Below are 22,307 nucleotides of genomic sequence, written 5' to 3'. Positions count from 1 at the left end.
TTGATAATCTCAATATCATGGCAAAACTCAAGCCTGACTCACAATGCTGTAAAATCATGGGGAGGAGTTGTAAAATTTAGAGGTTATCACAGCTTATCAGTTTATCGTGAGCATGCCATTGCTTTTTTCCTTTAGGAAAGAACTGTCACCAACCACTAAAACCGTGGCAGAATTTCTACAAAAAACAAAAACACAAAAAGTAACCACTATTTTCCTGTTCTTGTCCACAAAAAATAATCCTACAGAAAATATTTTAATAAACTAAAATATAGTTTAGAAAATAAGACACAGTTTGGTGGAAGCTGAATTCCAGGAACAGGTCCAGAGTAGACAAAGTAAGCCATCACTATTCTGTTGCAACAATGAAATCTAAATTATTGCTGTTGATTTTCAGGTTAAAGTACATAGTTAGAAATTCTGTAACATTCAGCTAGTAAAGAAGAATTGCATTTTCTCCAAGAATAGGAAGAAAAGTCAGAAATAATAGAATGCCGGAGTCTTTCATTTGAATGATGACTGAAGGAAAGAAACAATTTTTTAAAAGTTAAAATAAAGAGTAAAGCAGAATATGATTAGCATAAGATTTTAATCCCAGGGAGAGTGAAGGAAGTTTGTTTCCCAATAGCCTACCTTGAAGTACCTCTGACAAGTTATAACGGAAGTCCTTTGCTTTGGCTGCATGCATGGTAAAAATACAAAAACCATTATTTGCATCATCAGACCCTGATCAGATTTTAAATCAGATGCTTGAACCTTACAGTTCAAGTATAAAATATTCTCCTAGCTTCACCTGCATCAAAGATCAAGGACAAACTAACAAAGCATCTGCATGTGTAATGTCAGGTGAACACTGGACAGATTTCTTAGCGCCTAACAAATATGAAGTTTTTTTTTTTTTTAAACACTATTGGAATTGTGAATTTTAAGCATGATACACAAAGCACAGTATGCATCCTATCATAGGATGGAGTCCACTGACATATTTATCTTGTAAAAATAATACACTTGAAAATATATGTGCAGTAGTTAATTTACAAATTGGTGATGTGCTCCCATCTATCTGAAGGCAAGATTAAATCTTCAGTCTTTCTTCCTGAAAATCGGAAAATGCTTCTATTCAATGAACGAAGATACACGTAGCACATTTTCTGACATACTAAATTATACATATTAAGACATAAAAGTTCTTACCTAGAACTTCTTCATAATCTACAAGTTCAAACCAAACAACTGCTACTGATGTCCAAACTCCCAGCAGTGCTATTACCATAAACCAGGTGAAAAATGAGCTTCCAGAGAGGCCTTCTTTCTTCCCATTCTTGTTTCCTCCATGCTTTGTCTCTGTTAAAGTAAGATGTGTAAACATGGAAACTGGATTACTATTAGAAGGCATAATATTTTATTATAAAAGTATGCATGTTTTTACAAATAATGTTTCAGTAATACGAAGTGCTCAATAACCTTTGTAAGGCTGTTTACACTACAAGCACTACAGTGGCACAACTGCAGATATACCCCTATAGCATTAAAGTGTAGACATTTGCTACAGCAATAGAAAGGGTTTTCCCCAATCACTGTTGTAAATCCACCCCCTGGAAAGGCAGTAGCTAGGTTGACGGAAAAATTCATCTGTTGACCTAGCAGTTTTCTGGGCTCAGTACCAGGGCTTAAGTCATCTTAACCCCAAGTGACATAGATAGTTTGACAAGTTTTAGATCAGTGTAAGTTTTCGATCAGGTTTAAGTTACTTTCACTACTATTATCTCCTTTATTAGTAGTAGTAATTGTAATAGACTTCCAGGGTTTGCGTACACGGCAAAAAGTGTGTTTTTTAAATGAGTGAAGCTAATGTGATTGAACATCCACCTCCTTAATGCCAGTATATACACAGTTTAACTCCTTTTAGATGGTTTAAATTGGTTGTATTGTTTCCTAGGCTCCCACCAAAGTGACAATATGACCAGATCAAAGGATCTAAGAGGTGTTAAATCAGATCTACACTGGTTTAAAGGGGATTTTCAATCTAGTTAAGATAAATTGACTGAGGTAACTCATTTTAAAAAAACCACACCATTGTCACGTATGTAGACAGAGCTCAAATGCTAGAACACATTACAGGTTTTGATCTGGAACTCAGACACCTTGTTGTTCCCTTCTCTACTACTCAAAAAGGATGAGGCAAATGATGGATTTTATCCATTTGCCAAAAGTTTCTAAAGCCTTCATGTTAAAAACAGAGTTAGTGTATTATGTACCCAATTCAAAGAGCTAAACTGTAAAGTTACAATCTGGTACGAGCTTCCCTTTATTAAGGGCAGAGAAAGAAATGTGACTCAGAGCATCAAAATTTCTCCCCTGCTTCCCCCTTGCTCTAGGGAAAAGGTTACTTCAAACATTTTCATACAGCAGTTTACTCCCTGCTGTGTACCTAGCCAACAATTCTTGCTGGCAAGTGATGGCAGACCCAGTGCTATTCCTACTCCCCATCCACTTCTCACAGAAGAATTAGACAGGTAGTCCCTGCTCTCCAGTCTTAATCTTGCAGACAGTCATAATCTAAGCAGGAGAACAACCTACTCCTTGCATTGCTGAGTTAAGACTTGGTTAATACAGCCCATAATGTTTAAAGAGTAATTACAGACCTTAATGTATCCAGAGCACAAATCTTTGGGAACTGTTCCCTGAAAACAAACTGAAGACAGTATTTCAGCTAACATGCTAAGCAGAAATAATTTAGGCATAAATTAATGGAAGGAGTAGGCCACTTCCATAAAGGAAGCTAGAACCTCCTAAAATTGAATATGCCTTAGAGCACAGACTTAAACCCTTTTGGAAGGCTTCATAAAAAGTGCCACGCAGCAACCCAAGATCCTACTTTGAATCAATCTACATTCCCTGAAGCACAGATCACCCCGTTCAAGGACTCAATGTCTACTGAAAATGGTTAAAAGTCAAGCATTCGGGGGGGGAGGGGAAATCAACCTGGAAAAAGTACTGAGGAGGAACTCCAAATACTGACTAACCAAAGTTCAATTTTTCTGTGGAACAGAAAGCACAGCTAGCAGACTCCTCAAAACAACTCCAGAAAAATGATAATCTGAAGCTAGACATGTAAAAGGTTAAACGGTTAACAGGTAAGCAATAGCTTACCATTAACTGACTTTAACCGTTAACCTCTGCTTCCACTGCACCAGGTCAGCCGGAGGGACCCCCGATCCCCGCTGCGCCAGGCAGGCTGGAGGGACCTTGGTTAACGGCTAACTGGTTAAACGAACTAAATTTTAATTGTTTAACTGGTTAACTTTATTAACTAATAGTTAAGTCCCTTTTTGAAGCAACATCCATTAACAGCTCTCATTCATCTGAACTATGGTCCTGAAAGCACAGAATTCATCAATGCTCTTGATGCATCTGGAGAATCTCTTAAACCTTCAAGATGTTACTTGGAGATATTAAATTTACATTTAAAGTTACAATGAAAAAAATACAGCTAAAAATAAGAAAGCTCATGAATTATTTTAAAAATAAAAGTAAAAATACCAAAAAACATTAGCCACATTTTTTAAAAGAACACACACCACGTTATAAACGTAAATAAAATGAAGAACAGAATAATCAAGTTTTTTCCTGGATTTTCTCACAGGTGAAGGGAGTCGGCCAATACAATTAATGAGAAGGAAAAGGAACTAGTGATTATTTAGATGTGTAACGTGCATGCACTTCAAACCCACCGGGGAAAAGTAAAAACTTTACAAAAGGGTATTATAATCAAACAATACAGCCGCTAAGTTACTGTAATGGCTCAACTTTTCAAAGGTTGCCAGACAATGGGGTTAACCCAAATAGTTTAGGCCAAATCTTTACCTAATTAAAAAGATATGTTATACGTTTTTCAAATACAAAGATTATTTAAGCATCATTAATGTACTGTGATTAAGATTTGTGTTTAATGTCAATATTATCATATTAAGTCTAATCAAATATTTGTTTGCCATCTCTAGTAGGATTAATTAGGCAAAACTAGACCTAAATGATCAAAAGTAAAAAAAAAAAAAAAGCACACTATAAGGTACTAGCCCTAGATAAGGCTAGAGGAAGCAGGGACAGTGGTGGCCTCTTTAGCTGACTTACATGAGAGAGGGACAGGGGAGGGAGGGGAAGTCAGCGCAGAAGGGCTTCCAGTTCCTCCTTGTTGTCAGGATCACAGACATACTAAGCTAACCTTTCACCATATTCATTGCATCATATGCAGAGTAAAGAGTCACAAAAACAGCTGCCTTAGCTCAGTTGTTACTGATGCAATATTTATAGTGGAAAAAAATTCTATTTAATATTGGTCCTAGAAGCACAGATTATAAGAACAGAAAAGAAGTATAGAATTCTGTTTCTTTGACATTCTAACCATAACGTTCCCCTAGTATGGGGTTTCCAATAATCTTTAGAAAAAGATTAGGACGGTTTAACCTCATGCTTGGACATGTGAGTATAGTTCAATACACTAATGATTACTGGTTAAATTCACAAGGGAAGGTTGCAGGCAAAGGTAAACAATGTGTTGTAATATTCAGCAAATATTACAAATCACATTAAAAAAAATTAGGAATAAAAAAAAAATTCCCTGGCTAAGAAGTTACTGAATGTTTACAGAGAGCATAGATAAATATGCCATTTTATAAGCTAAACCACCACACATCCAACTCTTACAAGTACATAATCACAATTATGTTTCATGAGAACAGTTTATATTAAATGGGCGTTTTAAAAGAAGTCTGTGACAAAGATCGTATATCGTATCATTAAAGAAAACTATTTGTATTTGCATAAGCAAATATAGCAGGATTCTATTTTACACTTCCATTTTTCTATACTCTTTTCTCTCGTGGCACTTTCTTTACCACTATGTGTCTCTGGAAAAAGGACTATGTACCACAGACAACAAGACAGGACATCTAAATAATAGTTTTTTTAATTAATAAAAATATTACTGCTGCACACTTCCACTTCTAAAAAACAGTTGTATCCAAGTCTCGCAGAATCAGATCCTACAAACACAAACATCTGTTACAAGTGTAGCTTCCATTTGCAAGCTTTGACTCCCAACCTCTAAGTGCTTTGAACAATTTTGCTATACAGAACTCAAACAAAACAGATCTGCTCTAACTTGCAACAATTTTTTTTAAAAGCAAATGTTAAATTTGTCATCATAAGATTCATTCATCATTTGCAGAGGCAAACATACATATACAGAGTCAGACCTAAAAGCTAGCTAACCATTAAGGAATACTAACTCTGGATTTGAACTCATTCCAGGGAGTTAATTCAACTTTGAAGTCCTTTCTCTGCACATATCAGCTATGCAGAAAGTAGGTCAGTTTCCATATCTGGTGAGCCTTTGCTTATCCTGCCATATGTCTTTATACAGATGTCATAAGTGTCTTGAACTGCATAATACTCTTCAATAACAAATGTTAACCTACTGGCTAGGACCGGTTTCTATGAATAAAGAGGTTATATGGGAACAAATTTGTTCATTTACCTACGGTTCTTAATATGTTCGGAAATTTGCTCTACCTTAAATAAATAAATAAATAAATAAAGTAAACAAACAAACCAACAGCATGTTCAAGTGAAACCTTCACATGTAAAAAAATATTCCTCCCATTTCAATAGGAATATATTGCTAAAAAACTATGTTGAGTATGACTGACCACCTGCCATAAAACCTAGGAAAAAAGATCTCTACTTCAGAATTCATTTAAATAGCAAAAATAAAACAGTTTGTGATGCAGAGCAAAATAGTAAACTGAATCCAAAGCACCCACATACTACAATAAGCTGGTTATTCTGTTGAGCACAAAAAACAGACAGCCAAATCACAAATCATGCATTTGTTTGGTTAGTTTCTGCCAAAGGTTAGAATTATACCTGAATCTTCAGCCATGGCATTACTGTCCCTTATCCATGGATAAAATAAGTATATTGGAGTCCAAAATCAACATCCAAGTGGAACAAGGAACGAGTTACCCTCAATCTAGTCTTGCAACAGTGGTTAAAAAAAGAAAGTTTAATAAAGCTAACTCAGCTAGGACCTGAAACTGGACCTGACTGCAAACTCACTCTGAAGCTATTTTTAGAGCAATCATCTTCACAAGCTACAGACTTTTAAGCACTCATATGGAAATCCAGTGCTGACGACAATCAAATTTACTCCCTCCTCTTAACAAAGCATTCTGGATAGCTGGTCCTTTCTCCTCCCTTAATCCCTGAACACCAAACATACCAGGCAAATGAAACAGAACAAACTGTGCTGCTGTAGTTTTTGTAATAAGCCATGCCTCAATGCCTGAGTTGTAAGGGCATTAGATCCAGCAGCATAAACTAAAACAAAAGTCTGGACCCAGAGTTTGTCTATGTAGCATTTTTCAAGCTAGCCTTCACCCAAGAAACTTGCGTTGGCACATGCACTTTTTCCTAACATCCTTAGTAAATAGTTTATTTGAAACTTGTTGCTGTCCACATTAAGGATAAAACACAGCTAAATAACTACAAATGGAAAATTCTCTTAAACATGACTACTAAGAACCTCCAGGAATTCATATTTATTCTCAGAGTAACTTCCAGATATTTCAACTGCACCTCAGCTTCACCTCTAGTATTCTTAATTTGGGTCAGGGCTATTGGCCATTTTGCATTAGCAAGAAGGAATGAAAATCGGTTTCAGTCCCAAAATGACTTCTCAAACTCCGCAGCATAAACACACACACAGTTTTTTACTTATTAAATAAGCATTTTCCTACAAAGCCCATGTTGATTTTACCAAGAGCAATCACATCATCTCTCTAGAAGCATAACACTTCTAAAATCATGTAGCACAATCAAATATAGGGACATCCTTCACCTCCTTTTCTGTTCTGAAAACCTGCACATGACTGTTACCATTTAAAACTAAACCGATTCAGTGGTGACCAACATCCACAGTGGTGCTCTGATAGAAAAATTGGATAACTGTGACAATGCTACATTCCACATATTTAATCCTCAATGCCCTTCATCCTCAAAAGCTCTCTTTAGGTCACAATGCTTTCCCTATGCTGAGAAAACAAGTCAAGTAATTTACCAACAACAGTAGCCATATAGTGGAGCCTATACTATAGACAGGGATATGGCTATTTATTTTTTAAAAATCACCAAATATGGCAACAGCAAATACAGTATTACTGCCTTGCAGAAAATAAACATACTTGCTCTGTTTTTGTTGATTAGAAACCATAAACCCCAAAATACAACTGCAAATAATTCACAACACTAGAGAGGAAAATAAGGTGTTAATGGGAGATACTATGACAATTTAATAAGCAGTAATTCACAAAAAAATTTTAAACACGCGTTGAGTAACCATAATCAACTAATTTTAAAAATCAGATCATCCAACTAAACATTTCCTCAAAGCCCCCCCCCCTTTTTTTTTTTTTAAAAGAAGGCATAACCAAACACAAATTTTAAAAACTTTGCATCTACTCTGACTTGGCAGTGCTCAGCGAATATAACTTGTGATTCAAGTACAATAAAATAGGAAGTGAATTCTAATAATAGGGAAAAGACACAGAATAGGTAGTGGAGACAGTAGCCATATAATGGGGGCCAGTTAAGGTAATTACTATGTATAGTCTATCACACACGGATATCTGAAAATGCTGTTTTGACAACGATAAGCATACACTTGTTTCTCAAATGCGGCCACCAGGGGCTTTTCTTGTGGCCACAGCCTCCTGGGTAGTGATTGAGGGGTGCGGGGGGGAAGCAGCAGAGCCACAAACGCCTGTGAGAGTTCCCCACCTTCCCAGGAGTGGTGAGGTTCAAGCTTCTGGCTTCAGCTCTGGGGTGGTGGGCTCTGTTCTCCGGCCACACGGCAACAGGCTCCATCCTATGGCTGCAGGCTCTGGCCTTGTCTAGGGTCACCACCCCATCGCCTCTAGCCCCTGCTGCTGCCCCTGGCCCACTCTGCCTCCCTACCCACCTCCCAATCCAAGGCTTAATTTGTCCTCCAGCTTACCAGGGCTGAATAAGTCTGTTACAAATATCACTTTTCACATGTTTGTTAATATCACTTTTCACTGCCTCCTAGCTAGCAAGATTGCTGCTATGAAAAGTGATATTAAGATACAAATATCACCTTTAATAGAAACAGACTTACTAGCTGGCAAGTCATTAAAAAAAAAAAAAAAAAAAAAAAAAAACGCAAGCAAAAAACAGAGAACATGCAAAGCACTGCATTTGTGTTTCCATTCTGTTTAGATCCAGTAAAAAATGCAGACAACTATGTTATTTTTATTATTGAGTCGGCAAAAAACCCTACATAAATAAATTACACTGATTTGGACCTGTATATGTACATATTTATTTGTTTTTCCTAAAGTTAATTAAGTATTTTAGGAAAAATTGTCAGAGCGTCCACAGCAAAACTTGGTGGCTGCACTCTGAAGCCACCAAATTTTTTGTTGCAAGAACCCCTGTGAACTATGTGGTTTTGTATAAAGCTTTCGGTCTGCTATCATACAAGGTTAATCAGGGGCTCAGAGAAGGTGGACGTATAGAACCTAGTTAGATTAGATAACAGTGGTATGCAGAAAAGGTAACTAAAGAAAGCTCATTCCTCTCTTATTTGACTTTCAAGTAGATTTTCTATTAAAGACGTTCCTATGAAAAATGATAGTTAGCAGATGGGAGAGCAATTTCAGAGATATATGGTCTCCAATATTCAGTCAGTTACCAAAGCAACTGACAACTTTTACACAAACTTCATCTACCTAGTCTTCATAATTGAAGACTTTGGTAGACCAACAGCATCCTACTCTTTCTACCAACTTTTTTTGTCCCATGTCTGAATCTTTCATCCTGCTCTGCTGGATTACTGTTTTGCACCAGTATATTAATTTTAGTTATTTTCTGTGTATATACACAAGAAAATGATGTCCCTTAGTCATACTTTAGCCATTCTTAGCTAGAATGCTTCCTTGCCATTGTAAAGCTGTGATAATCTTGGGAGTGCTAGATCACTATCAATATCTTTTAATTATAACTAGGTAGGTTATTTAAAAAAAATTTAAGTCTTACTCGTATACTTACTATAAATAATTTACTAATCAATCACTTACTATAACGTGGCAATATTAATACAGGACTATGGGACGTGTGCTATTTGTCACAGGCCAGGGTCTTCTCCCTACAAACACATAAACTGAGAATTTCCTAAACTCAAAGAAAGGGTTAGCCTGTTCTATGCTAATACCAATCAATTCCTATGCATAGTGGGGTATTCATGTATGTTAAGAAAAACACACCAGAGGAAAAAAAAAAAAAAAACATTTTTCATGAGCAAAATACACTGTACTGCTAGTATGGGTCTGACAAACAGTACAGTAACTCCTCACTTAAAGTCATCCCAGTTAACATTGTTTCGTTTCTGACCAATTAGGGAACATGCTTGTTTAAAGTTGCGCAATGCTCCCTTATAACGTTGTTTGGCAGCCGCCTGCTTTGGCCACTGCTTTCAGAAAGAGCAGCCCGTTGGAGCTAGCTGGTGGGGGCTTGGAACCAGGGTGGGCCGGTAGCCCACTTATCAGCTCCCCACTCCCATAAGTTCCCTGTGCGGCAGCCACCCAGCAGACTATCAATTGCCGGCAGTTCAGCTGTCCCTCCCCCCACTGCCATGTGCTGCTCCTGGGAGCCTACTGCTTGCTGTGCAGAGGTGGGGTGAAGAGCGGTGCTAATGTCAGGGTGTCCCTCCTCCCCACTTCTTCCCCCCCCTGCTTACCCCATCTCCAGAGAGCAAGGAGGACACAGAACAGGGCTCAGGACAGAGGGAGCTTGCTGGTAGCAGCTGCTGTCTCAACTTGCTGATCTACTTAAAAAGGCAATGTACTTAGAGTGGGGTCAGTACTTAAAGGGGCAATGCGCATCTCTCTCTCTCTCACACACACACACACACACACACACACGGTGTGTGTGTCTGTCTCTGTCTGCCATGCTGTCTCCCCTCCCTCCATTTGTGCTGCCTTGTAGAGTATGAGGCTACATTAACAACGTGTTAACCCTTGAGGGCTCAGCCGAGTGCTAGATCATCATTTAGCAGTAAGGCATTCCCTGGGAAATATCCCTCCCTCTTCCATCCTCTGACTTCACCACCTCAACCAAGCTCCACAATCATCATTGCTGTGTACAGTATTAAATTGTTTAAAACTTATAGTGTGTTTGTGTGTATATATATAACACACACACACACACACACACCCCTTTTGTCTGGTGCAAATTTTTCTCCTGGAGCCTACCCCCCCCCCCCATTTACATTAATTCTTATGGGGAAAATGGATTCGTTTAACATCATTTTGCTTAGAGTCGCATTTTTCAGGAACACAATTACAACATTAAGCGAGGAGTTACTGTACTTTATTCAGAGGATAAACCAGGATTAGATGGACCCAGGTGAAGTGGAAATGAAAGGAAGAGAGAGAGAGAAAAAATGCATAAAGGAAATGATGAAAGCTGACCTGCAACAGGTATCTCTTAATGTTTTGACAGAAATACTACATTCAGTACTATACAAATCCTGCATTACAAAAGGCAAGTTTGACCACTCCTCTCAATTCCCCAGCACCATGGGCATCTGCAAAGTCCCTGGCTGCATTCTATATTGCAAAATGAAACATCTTTGAGAAGCACTTTTGGAGCTAGCCCACAACTAGTCTGGTGGGTCTAGATTGTCTTCAAGACCTTGAACAGCAGCAGCCATAGGGCTTCAGTTGTGCTCTGAGCCCATTCAGCAACTGTCACAGGCAACCAAACCTTTGGCCGATAGACCTTTGATGAAGATCCCAACCATAGAGAAAAAGGAATTGTTCTGAAAAGCAAGTGGATGTTTGTAAGACACTGCTATCTTATTTTCCCATATGGCTATCCAAGCCGTCTCAGAGATTGGAGAGGGTAGTTAGCTAACAAAGTGCCAAGGAAATGTTTTCCCAGATTAAGATTTACTAAATGAGCATTTCTATGACATTTCTGTAGATGGCTGGGATAAAGTTTGAGCGAAAAACAAACAAAATATTCAGCTAGCCACCTTGATGCAACTGCACCTCAACAGGGATACATAATTGTGGTTAGTCCCATGAGAAATTCATTGCCTTGCAAGTCCTTGCATTCTGCTGTTTGAAATGTACTCAGTTTAGCTCAACAGCAAGCACGGCAGGGGTTTCTTGACCTCAATCTTAGAATAGATTTGACTGATGCTAGGACTTCTGATGTTGCTGAAAACTGTTAATAAGCCCACTTTTGGTAAGGATCCCTAAATAAAGGCAGAAGTTCCTCACTCTTCCAACAAGAGGGCTCTACCAAAGACAGGCCAACTCTTCCCTCCTATGTCCTTTTCTATGTTGGCAGTCTCAACAGAGGTGCCAAGGCCCAAATGGCCATAGAAACTGAGCCAGAGACGGTAGTTGAATTTGTGTCTGAGGATGAGACTACGCAGAGATAAGGTAGAGAGAGAGCAAAGAAAGGGATGCAGGACAAAACCCTGTGGAACCCCCACAGGAAGCTGAAGGGGAATGAGGAGGATCCTCTGAAGCAGCAATCAGAAGTAGGAAGAGAATCAGGAGAGGACAATCACAGAAGCAAAGAAAGAACAAGATTTCAAGAACAGCATGGTCAACTCCACTGAAGGCAGCTGACAGGTCAAGGAGGATGAGGATGGAGTACTGGTTCTGAGACGTGGCTAAGAAGAGCTAAGGGCAGACTTTGGCAAGAACAGTTTCAGTTGAGTATAAGGGTGAAAGCCAGACCAGAGAGGGTCAAGGATGGAAAAGGAGGAGAGGAACTCAAGATAACAAGTATAAAAAAGCACATGGGGGTTTAGTTAGAGAAGCAAGTGCTCTCCGGGGTGGGTTTTCTTAAGATGGGAGAGAGTAAACAGGTTTTTACTGTGAGAGGAAGGAGCCAGAGGTGAGCGAGAAGTTAAGGAGAAGAATAAGGTAGGGGATGACAGCAGGCACAAGGGACGTCAGAAGATGGGATGGTGTCACCGTGAGGAGTTAGTGAAGGCGAGGAAAAAAAAAATTCTGCATCTGTGACCAGAGAGAAGGAAACGGTGGAGGAGGAAAGGGAAAGGTTACACCATATATGATCAGTTTTCTCTTGAAAGTAACTGGTAAAATCTCTGCAGGGAGAGAAGTAGAGGCAAGAGGAGGGGAGATTTTGAGGAGTCCATTAGAGGTGGCAAAAAGGCAGTTGGGATTGCAGGCATGAGATTCAATTAAGTTACAGAAGTAGAGTTGTTTAGCTTAAAAATGGTAGAATCAAAAGAACAAATGTGTAATTTGTAAGAAGTCAACCTGCTCAAGGGATTTTTTTGTCAGAGACGCTGTGCAGCATGAGAACAGGAGTATAGGAAACGGATATTGGGGTAAGCCAGGGCTAGGGGTTGGCAGGATGAATCCAGTGATGGGAGAGGGGCCAAGAAAGTCTAGGCTCTCTGCTTTGCAGCACGGAGCCTGAAAGCCCTTGGTTCTCCGAGGCTCAATTATATTTCTAAAGTTTTCAAACTGAAATATTTCAATTATTTAAAAAAAAAATTGCCTTCTGCAGAAAATTTCTGAACTTATACTTTTTGTTCTGAGCAGAGTTCTGGCCCACCCCCTTTCAGAATTTTGGAACTTCCTGCAGAATGGAAATTCCAGATTTCAACCAGCTCTACCCAAAACTAAGATTGGGACCATGTCATATGAGAAGCTGTACAAACAGCAGAAAAATAATCACTACCCTAAAGTCTAATTTACACTCACTTTTGCATCCAGTCTATAAACACACACAAAGGGCAGTTAAGGGAGGCCAGCAAAAGACCCTGAAGGTGAAAGTGGAAGTCTGAATTTGATTAAATGGTGCAGAAGGAGCCATGGCAAAGATTCTAATGAGAAAATGACATTCAGAATGTACAAGGAAGATAATCATTAATGTTGTATTTTGCAAGGGGGAATGTGGTATCACAGAAATCAGTAAGGAGGATATGGTAATCCAAAAGTGATATGAAGACTTGGACAAGTGTTTGAGCTGAGTGGACAGATTTAAGATTGGTACTGATTACCTGTTTCCAATGGGAGATTGGTTTCCAATAATTACATAGAATGAGACCATTAACTTAAGTTTAGGATAAGTGAAGATCATTTATTACAACTTCCATTATCTTTCTAGGTTTTAAAAAATAAATCAGTGATCAGTCCAGACTAGTTAATGTTGAACAAACAGGTTTCTCTTTTTCTTCCCACTAAAATGTATATATCTTGTTACAGAAACTATGATGTCAATTCAGTTACAAAAAAAAAAAAAAAAGACTATTGATGAAAGTCAGTATAAAAAGAGGATTAGGTAATACTTTTTCACTGAAGCAAACCGTTTTAAAAAAATCTTATTTTCATCATATGATGTTGGACAGTTCTAGAAGATTTACCCAAGGGAATCTATTTTACATTTAAAAAAAAACACACAGCACAAAAGCAGATACTGCCTGCATATACAGTCACTGAACTACCAGTATTAAGTTCTTACTTTTCTAATGAAGTTTTAGAGATTTGTTGAGTGCCAACATGGCTCTGTTGATAACATTCTCCTCTAGCAGAAAGTTATGCATGGGTAAGCAGTGCAAGAGTATATGGCACTATGGAGGAGGCTCCATCCTTAAGCTGTTCCTTTCTAGATTTTTGTAATGTTAGAGGTTTATAAAAAAAAAAAATAAGTAGAATTTTCATCAAGAATGTGTAATACACCTCTACCCCGATAACGCGACCCGATACAACACTAATTCTGATACAACACGGTAAAGCAGTGTTCCGGGGGGGAGGGGCGCCGGGGCTGTGCACTCTGGCGGATCAAAGCAAGTTTGATATAACGCGGTTTCACCTATAATGCGGTAAGATTTTTTGGCTCCCAAGGACAGCGTTATATCAAGGTAGAGGTGTATTTTTTCTTGGGTATTAACCATTAGACTTTCAGCATTAACTTTGTTAACGGGGGAGGAGGGGTGGTTTTCCAAAAAGATAGAACTTGTGTTGCACATTTAAAATTTCAAATGAATACCTCTAACTTATCAAAATATTCTTAAACCTATTCCTTATTCTAACTTGTGTTCCTTCCACCTCATTGTTAATATTGTGCTGAACACCTGATCAGCATTAATCTTTTCAGTGAAGACTGAAGTAAAACAGGAATTAAACATCTCAGCCTTCTTGATATTATTATTAGCTCTCCTTCCTTGCTCAGTAGTGGACCTACAATTTCTGTGTTTTTCCCTTGCTTCTAATTTATTTAGAGAACTTCTTACTGTCCCTTCCTAAGTGCAACTCACTTTGTGCCTTAGCCTTTCTGATTTTCTCCTTACATGCTTGCGCTATTTCTTTGTAAGCCTCCTCAGCAATCTGTCCATGTTTGCACTTTTTGTAAGATTCGATATGATTTTCAGGTTCCTAAAGAGTTCCTGATGAGGCCATATTGGCCCCTTACTATTCTTCCCATCTTTCCTTCAAATTCAGACAGTTTGAAATTGTGCCTTTAATATTATCTCAGAAGATGCCAGTGCTCAGCTCCTTTTTCCCCTTAGATGTTCTCCCCTGCACTGAGTTTCTGGTCACCAGAGCCATGACGATTTTAAAACTAGTAGATCTCAACCGTGCAGCAGCTACGACATGAAATATAGGGATCTGAGCTCAGGATGCAAAGTGAAGCCATGATTCCAAATTAGTAGGTTGAGATGGAGAGGCAGCAGTATGGGAGGCTGAATAGACAGCAAGAGAAAAATCGGAGAACCACCACTATCTCAGCGAGGCTGGGTCAATAAGAATGAGCCAGCCTTGCGTTTAAGTATGGCCCAAAGAAGGACCTGGATTGGGGGAAGGTTTACAGGAGAACCAACTGAGATAAAAAACCTTGGACTGGGAGCCTGGACTGAGGCCCTCTCAAGAGCAGAACAGATGACATTTCTTGTTGTCCCAGAGGATACTTGTCTTCAAGGACCTTCCGTAACTTCAGGAAAAATACCAGGTGAGATGGTCCACGACATTATTCTGAAACCCAGTAAGTGAATGGCTATCAGAGTAATATTCTCCTCTAGGCAGAGCAACCTGGAGTGTGCTCCCCCGTTCACATAATACTCACTGAGAATACCACCGCGATGTATGTGAACCACTGAGTCTCCGACACAGTGCCGAAAAAAGCGTGACATGTACTGTATATGATCCAAAGCTCCAGCAAGCTGATATGTAGTGAGGCCTCCTGCTGCAACCTGTCCTTGTACTTTCAGCGACACCAGGTGCCCTCTCCCCCCCCCCAATCCATCAGGGAGAGTCAGTAATAATCAACTTGGCTGGCAAGAGCCAGACAAACAGAACCTTGGTAAACATTCTCTGGATGCATCCACCATTGCAAGGCATCCAGGACCTGCGAACAGCGATGAACCAGCCTGTCTAGAGGATGAACAGTAGGACAGTAGACTATCCTAAGCCATATTTGAAGGGAGCAAATGCACAACCTTGTAAACTGGACCACCTGTGTGCAAATCGACATGTTGTCAAGAACCTCAGACGTCTAAACTGTTGTGGAAGGCTCCAAACAGAGACAAAGATGGTGAATGGTTTGAAAATGGTCAGTCAGCAGAAATGCTCTTGGTATTTACATCCCTAGTAGATTCCATAATATCCCTAGTAGATTCCATAATATCATTTTAAAAGTTAACTGTTTAAACTATTAAAAAATATTTCATTGAAACAGTTAACTGATTAAAGGGTCAGCCAGCCAGCTAGCCAGCACGGGGCCAATGCGGGGCTGCTCTGGACAGTTCTGGGGTGAACGGTTAAGGCAGGTTAACTGGTAAAACTAATGCTTACTGCTTAACATTTTACATCCCTAAAAATCTAACAGTGCCTCAATGAATTCAATTTTTTGAGTGGGAGCCAACATTGACTTTCCGGTGTTTAGGATGAGACCCTGATGGGTTGAACAAGTTCAATGTGGTACCATCATGAGCAAAAAATTCCCTTCTGGATCTGCTTCTAGGTAACCAGACGTCTAGATCTGGGAAGATGTGAATTTCCCTCTTTGTGAGATACACCATAACAACCACCACACATTTAGTAAAAACTCTGGGGGTATTCCACCACAACAAACTCAAGGAACTCTCTCTGGCTAGGCAAAATCACCACATGAAAAGTATGGATTCAGAGCAGCAAACCCATTGTTTTGAGACCATGCAGGGAAGATAGTCAATAGAGTGACCATTCAGAACCTCCCATACATTTGTTGAGGCTGCAAAGGTTGAGGATGGGTCTTAGGCCTCCCTTGCATTTGGATACTGGGAAGTACCTTTCCCACCGCTCCCAAAGCCAGAAAAAAAACAGACCTGCTTGAGGAGCAATATCTCATGAGAGGGGTCCCTAAAGAGACGGGAGGAAAGATGGGGAGGAGGTGTGAAGAGGAAATTGATGGCATAACTGATAAGACAGTGCTTAGGAACCAGCTATTGGTGGTGACGGAGCCCAAAGCATTGTGAAAGCAGGCCAGCCTTTCCCCAAAGACCATAGATGAGGTGAGAGGAGCAACAAACTACAACAGTGCTCTGGACCAAGGAGTCAAAATGGATGCTTGGACTGTCTAAACCTCAAGCCCAACTACTTTCTTCTGTGGGATCTATCACTCTTTCTGGGGTAGTCACATTGCCTCAGAGGAGGGAAAGGCTGTCCAACCATGCACGGATGATATTGCTGCCGCCACTGTTGAACATCATAGTGGTGCCTCTGCACCACCAGCACATACACTCCCAAGGACCACATGATAGCCCTTAAAGGAGAGCAGAGTCTCATAAGTTTCACCTGAGAGCCGTTTTTGGATGTCAAAGGGCAAATCCTCAATTACTTGCTGGACATTGGGGGCAATACCTGAATTCCATAGACAGGAAGCCCGGTCATGACAACTGCAGAGGCCATGATGTCTAGCATGGACTGCAAAGATGTCTTAGCTACCAAGCAATCCTGAGTGACAAATGCCCAAAATCTCTCTTGTAAAGCCTTGGGCAGCTGACCTGCAAACTTTGACCAGCTATCCGGTTGAAGTCATACTTGGACAGCAAGGCTTGATGGTTATCAATTCATATCTATAAGGAAGAGCTGTAAAACTTTCTCCCCATTAGGTCCAATCATTCAGAGTTCCTATCCTTGGGGGTGCATATGAACCTGCCCTGCTGGGCTCCATCATTCACTGCAGTTAAACCTAGGAAATTTAAGGTCAGACAGCAGTAAAACTCTTCAAAATTCTGCATGGGAATGAAACAGTGCTTTTCCATGCACTTAGCCGCAAGGGGTACTGAAGCCAACGTGCATCATTGATAGGGAAGGCAACTCTACCAATTTGTGAATGTTCTCGTGCAAGAACCTTACCTGGATACAGAGGAAAACAGCTACATGCTGCAATAGGTCTTGGTATGCCTCTAGTACTGAAGGGAAGGACAAGAGAGGCAGCACAACATCATCTTAACCGCACCAAAGCTGGATTCTGTTCCAGAGCTCATGGATTCAGATGGGACAACTCTGGAGACTCTGCAGGGAGCAGCACTTCCATGCCTGGGCTTGTGGCAGATCGGTCATCTCTGCAAAACTGGCTGACAATCTCGCCTTCCAGAAACATGAAGAGTGGGACACCTGCGACTGAGGAGCGTCCCACAGATTCTATGGAGGCCACTGATGTGGATACGGTATTGGTGGCCACTACACACCAGACAAGGACCTCCATCCTGACCACAAGATGCATGCCAATCCTGGTACCTGTAACGGTCCATCAATAACCCTCAATGCTGGTCAGGCGATAGAGAGCGGGAGGATGACAACCCCAATTCAGACACAGAAGTCTTGGTATCTCAGAGAGAAAGATGGAGAAAGACCAGAGGGAGCGTGTAGCAGGTCTGACTTATCTGTCATCCAAAACGAGGCAGGAAGCAGTGCTGCTGATGGAAGTAGTACCATCAGTACCGAGTATGCTGATGTCAGAAGCAGCATTGGTCTTGAAGCGAACAGTGGTACCGGAGTGCCTGTGGTACCAATATTGATGATGGTGAAAGTCAGCACAGCAGCATTTGTGGTGCCGACTGCTGCAGGGTTCCCCTGAGGAAGGGGAACATACCCAATAGTTCAGTGGCTTGTTCAATTCACAGGGCTATAGTTGACGCAGCCAGGCAAAGTCCTGAACCAAAGCGATCAGAACCAAAAGGCAGAAGAGGTGTGTAGCTATCTGGTAAACCACCAAATATGGAAACAGTTGGTACTGGCATGTCCCTCATCAGTACCAGGCATCCATTGAGTCCAGAAGCTGGAACAAGAGTCGGTAGTACAGGGTTTCTAACCTCCCTACTTGGTACCAGTGAAGGGTTAAAGATACCCACAACACCCTGCACGGCAGCACCAACTCCATGCCCATCCATGCTTTTCTGGGGAAGCAGAAGAGTCACCCCAGGATCAAAAGGAGTCTTATGCAACTTTTTCCATCAACTGTGCTGAGGAAAACAGCTCCTGTTTATTCAGAGAGGCACCTGCTCCAGAATGTGAAGCAGCAGCACTCTCAGAGCCCAAAGGTAATCTCCAAACCAAGGAGGGCTTTGGTACCGAAGCAAGCCGCATGGCCTATCCAAGCAGGTGCTGCTTCAGATAAAGGTCCCAAGGCCACATGAGTCTGTTTCTTAAGCAATATTCAGATCACGCTAAGCTCCTTCACATGGGCCTCGCCAAAACAGAGCAAGCATTGCACGTGGGGTTTGCTCCCCCAAACAAAACCCCAGTGAGGGCATCACAAAGGAAAACTGACTACAATTAACACTACTCTAACACTGAGGGTACTACTAACTATACACAATTGCGGGGGGGGGGACGACTGAACTAGTTGTGAGGTTTAGACCACAGAACTCCATCTCGAGTCACAAGCAGTAAAAAGGAGCTGAGGGTGGCGCTGCCTGATGGAGCCAGGAAGGGAATATGGCCATGAGGTGCAAGTGCCACCCCTCTACTTATAGGCAAATTTCTCCAGCTCTAGTGTGCTGGTCATGCACATTCCTAAGTGGAATACACTGCTGTATCTACTCAAAGTAGTAGTCATGATGTGTATCTGGTTGTATGTGGGTGAGGAGTAGGGCTGGTTGGAACCTGGCATTCCCCTTCAGCAGGAAATACTGATAATTTTTTTTTTTAATTCTTTCTGCATCAGAACAAAATCTCAAATCTTCCAGTGGAATAGGAATTAAGAATTTTAAAAAAATGCATATATCAAAATGAGGTTGAAGAGGATCGTTGAGCTGGCTGGAGACTCTGAAGCCCTGCTTTCAGGTTCCCCGACTTGGAGAGTAGAACCTAGAAGCCCTGACTGCTATGGCTCAAACAGGTCTCCAGGATTTCAGCTCTGTGGCAGCCCTCCAGGGAGGGCTGCCAAGAAACCTGCCTGGTTTCTATCAGAAGAGCTGACAAAACTGACACATTCCCGTAGACGTTTTTCTACTCGCTCTAGTGATGTGGCTTCAGTCCCACGCTGGGGAAATAATTAAGATGCCATGGGAATGGATGTGATATAAGTACATAGACTAAATATAAAAAGATACTGTAAGCATAGAAGTGTTCCTCATCTGAATGTAGAGGGTGCGCTGGGCACCTTAAATGGCAATTTCTAGTCACCAAGTATTTTAAGTTTTCAATTTCTGATTAATTAACACCATGATTCTTCGACAGAAAATATTTCCCTCCTTGTTCTATATTCACTTACTCTGTAGTGTACTTCTTATTATCATGTTTAGCTATATGTTCCAATTAAAAGTATGGGAGAGCAGCTAGCTGAGATGTTCTTTTGCTGGACTGAATTTCTTCCATGGTTTGAAAGAGTTACCTAAAATGAAAAGACATTCTAATGGCTACACTTCAATTATCCCTGTACTATTTTGCAATCATAAAAGGTTATTAAGATTATGGAGACATTCAAAAAGTGTTCTAAAAGCTCGTGTCAAAATTTCTGAAGTTAGGAACTTCAAGTTTGGCACTTCATTAAAGCAATCCGATTCTCAAAAACATTAAGCACCTGAAGCTCTTACTGAGTTCAGCTAGTTACACAAATTAGAAGTCTAGATCTGGCTTCAAATGCCTCTACTTAGGCATCCAAACTTTTAAAATGACACCCTTAAGCATTTATCAGATCCATAATAGAAAGTATCACTTCTCTCCATTAATCCTTAAAAGTTCATTTAGTAGAAAACAATTTCTATGAGCAGATTTTCCAACTACTGTCCACATCTTTTCACAGTACTAAGCATGGGAGATGGTATGGTAGATTTCTAACTAGTTGTGGACCAGTAATCATGCTAATTTTGAATAACTCGAATTCTGGTTAACTCAAATTCCTTTCTTCTCCCGTCAAAGCAAATCACCATTCTATATTTAAAAAAAGCACTTCCCCTATATACTCGTTCATAAGCTGAATATTTTTGGTAAAAAAGTGATGCACCAAAGAGCAGGGGTTGGCTTATAAACAGGTCTACACCAAAATTTGATGATTTTAAACTCTATGGAATTATTGAATATTTAATACATTATAATTTTGTTTATCTGGAGTGTCTGCAGGCATGGAGCCCCTCAGCTCCCTGTGGCGCCACTACCCGCAGCTCCCATTGGCTGGGAATGGCAAAACGCTGTCACAGGGAGCTGAGGGGCTCCCCATGCCTACAGACGTCCAAGTAAACAAAATGTCCTGACCCGCCAGCGGCTTACCCTAACAGGCTGGGAGCCAAAGTTTTCCAACCCCTGAAATAGAGGGTCAGCTTATGAAAGGGTCATACAGTTTTTGCTATTTTTACCTATCCATTTTGGGGGGTTGGCTTATAAACGAACAGGCTAATGAACTAGTATATATGGTAGTTTATAACAAGACTTTACTCAATAACATTCTTAGAGTTTGGTATTAAACACTTGTCATAACTAGGTATCATGCGCCAACAGCACTATGCAGTAGTAAATAAGTTATACTATGTACAAAAGCACAAGTTAGGATCTTTAATTGTGAACACTATAAAACAAAAGAGTTTTAACAGTACAAATATTACAGTCTCTCAAATTTCAGCATATGTGTATCTAATCACTTTATATTGCAATGTTTTCAAGACAGTTCATACAGGTAAGATTTACTTTTCATTTCAAATGAAGTCACACAAAAAAAACTCTCCATGCAGGAAGTCAGTCCATATGATGCAGTTGGGGGAGGGGGAGGGGGAGGGGGGTAGAAAGAGTCAACCACTGCATGCTCTCCACACAAATTACCAGTTTATGATCTTCATCAAGAAAGAACCACCTGGATAGAATCAGAACTTCACTGCATAAGTTCTCTACAATGAAGAATCCAATAAAAGAATTAGCTTCAAAACAGTTTTAACAAGGGCATTAAGCAGAGGTACCGTGTTTCCGTGCAGATTTTTAAAAACTGAAGCTTTTTTTAAAAGACTGAACTATTCTTTTAGTGACAGTCTGTGTACAGAAGCTTTACTTTCAGTTTACAGAAACAGCAAGGGCAAATGGTATCACTTAAACTGTCACTTCATAATATAAGCTTACACAAGTTTGTCTTGTAGCACTACTACTGTACATTACTTCAAAGTTTTATTGCAGTAATTGAATATTCAAAGATTCTGTACTTCACATCTTCAGATTTTCAAAGTTATGCCTGTATAATAAGGTGACTCACATTAGCTTCAACTTATGCAGTTAACCCTATACAACTTGACCTCCAGTTGTGCACTCCAGGACCTACTTTTCATACCTTTTAATTCCTTTGTAAAAATCAAGGATTTTTTTGTTTGTTTGTTTCATTTTTGGGGAATGTGGGAAGAGCAAAGATGACCCATAGAAAGGGTGAAATAAAATAAAGGACTGTGCCCTAATTTGTTTTGCTAAGAAAGCTGCTTTAACTTTAGAAATTTAGTTTAGAAATTCAGATGCTGCCTACATTTTTTAAATCGCTGATGTGTACACCTGGAGAACTAACGGATACCAAACATGTGAAACCTGATTATGGCTCTGTATACATTATAGCTGGACCTGTAATTTAGTAGATAGTTATGACACAGTAAGTTTAATCAATTACACAGGTCAACATACAGCAACTTTTCTGTCTGTCTTTGTCCAATATAACTTTATATATAAACCTAGCATCCTACCTGACCTTATTTTCAGGAGTCCATTCTGACACACTTAGGTAGTTAT

The 22,307-nt window shown here is 40.2% G+C and overlaps 1 protein-coding gene across 8 annotated transcripts in view; it reads right to left on the bottom strand.

The window, feature by feature from the left end:
- Positions 1-22,307, bottom strand: part of ASPH (aspartate beta-hydroxylase) — a 201,373-nt gene that overhangs the window by 161,416 nt on the left and 17,650 nt on the right. For 5 of the 8 annotated variants that reach the window (XM_054017214.1, XM_054017215.1, XM_054017216.1 and 2 more), the window contains exons 2-3: positions 1,192-1,341; positions 631-675 (exon numbers count right to left, since the gene is read on the bottom strand). In XM_054017214.1, the coding sequence (XP_053873189.1) occupies positions 631-675; positions 1,192-1,341 (195 nt within the window). Of the gene's footprint in view, positions 1-630; positions 676-1,191; positions 1,342-5,925; positions 6,158-22,307 lie in introns of those variants that run through there. The other 3 variants (XM_054017218.1, XM_054017220.1, XM_054017217.1) reach the window with 3 other exon arrangements.

The sequence above is a fragment of the Malaclemys terrapin genome, chromosome 2 (genome assembly GCF_027887155.1).
Source record: "Malaclemys terrapin pileata isolate rMalTer1 chromosome 2, rMalTer1.hap1, whole genome shotgun sequence".
In the NCBI taxonomy this organism is placed as follows: domain Eukaryota; kingdom Metazoa; phylum Chordata; order Testudines; family Emydidae; genus Malaclemys; species Malaclemys terrapin.
Note: the sequence above shows the minus strand (reverse complement) of the source record. Positions and strands in the feature narration are given on the sequence as shown.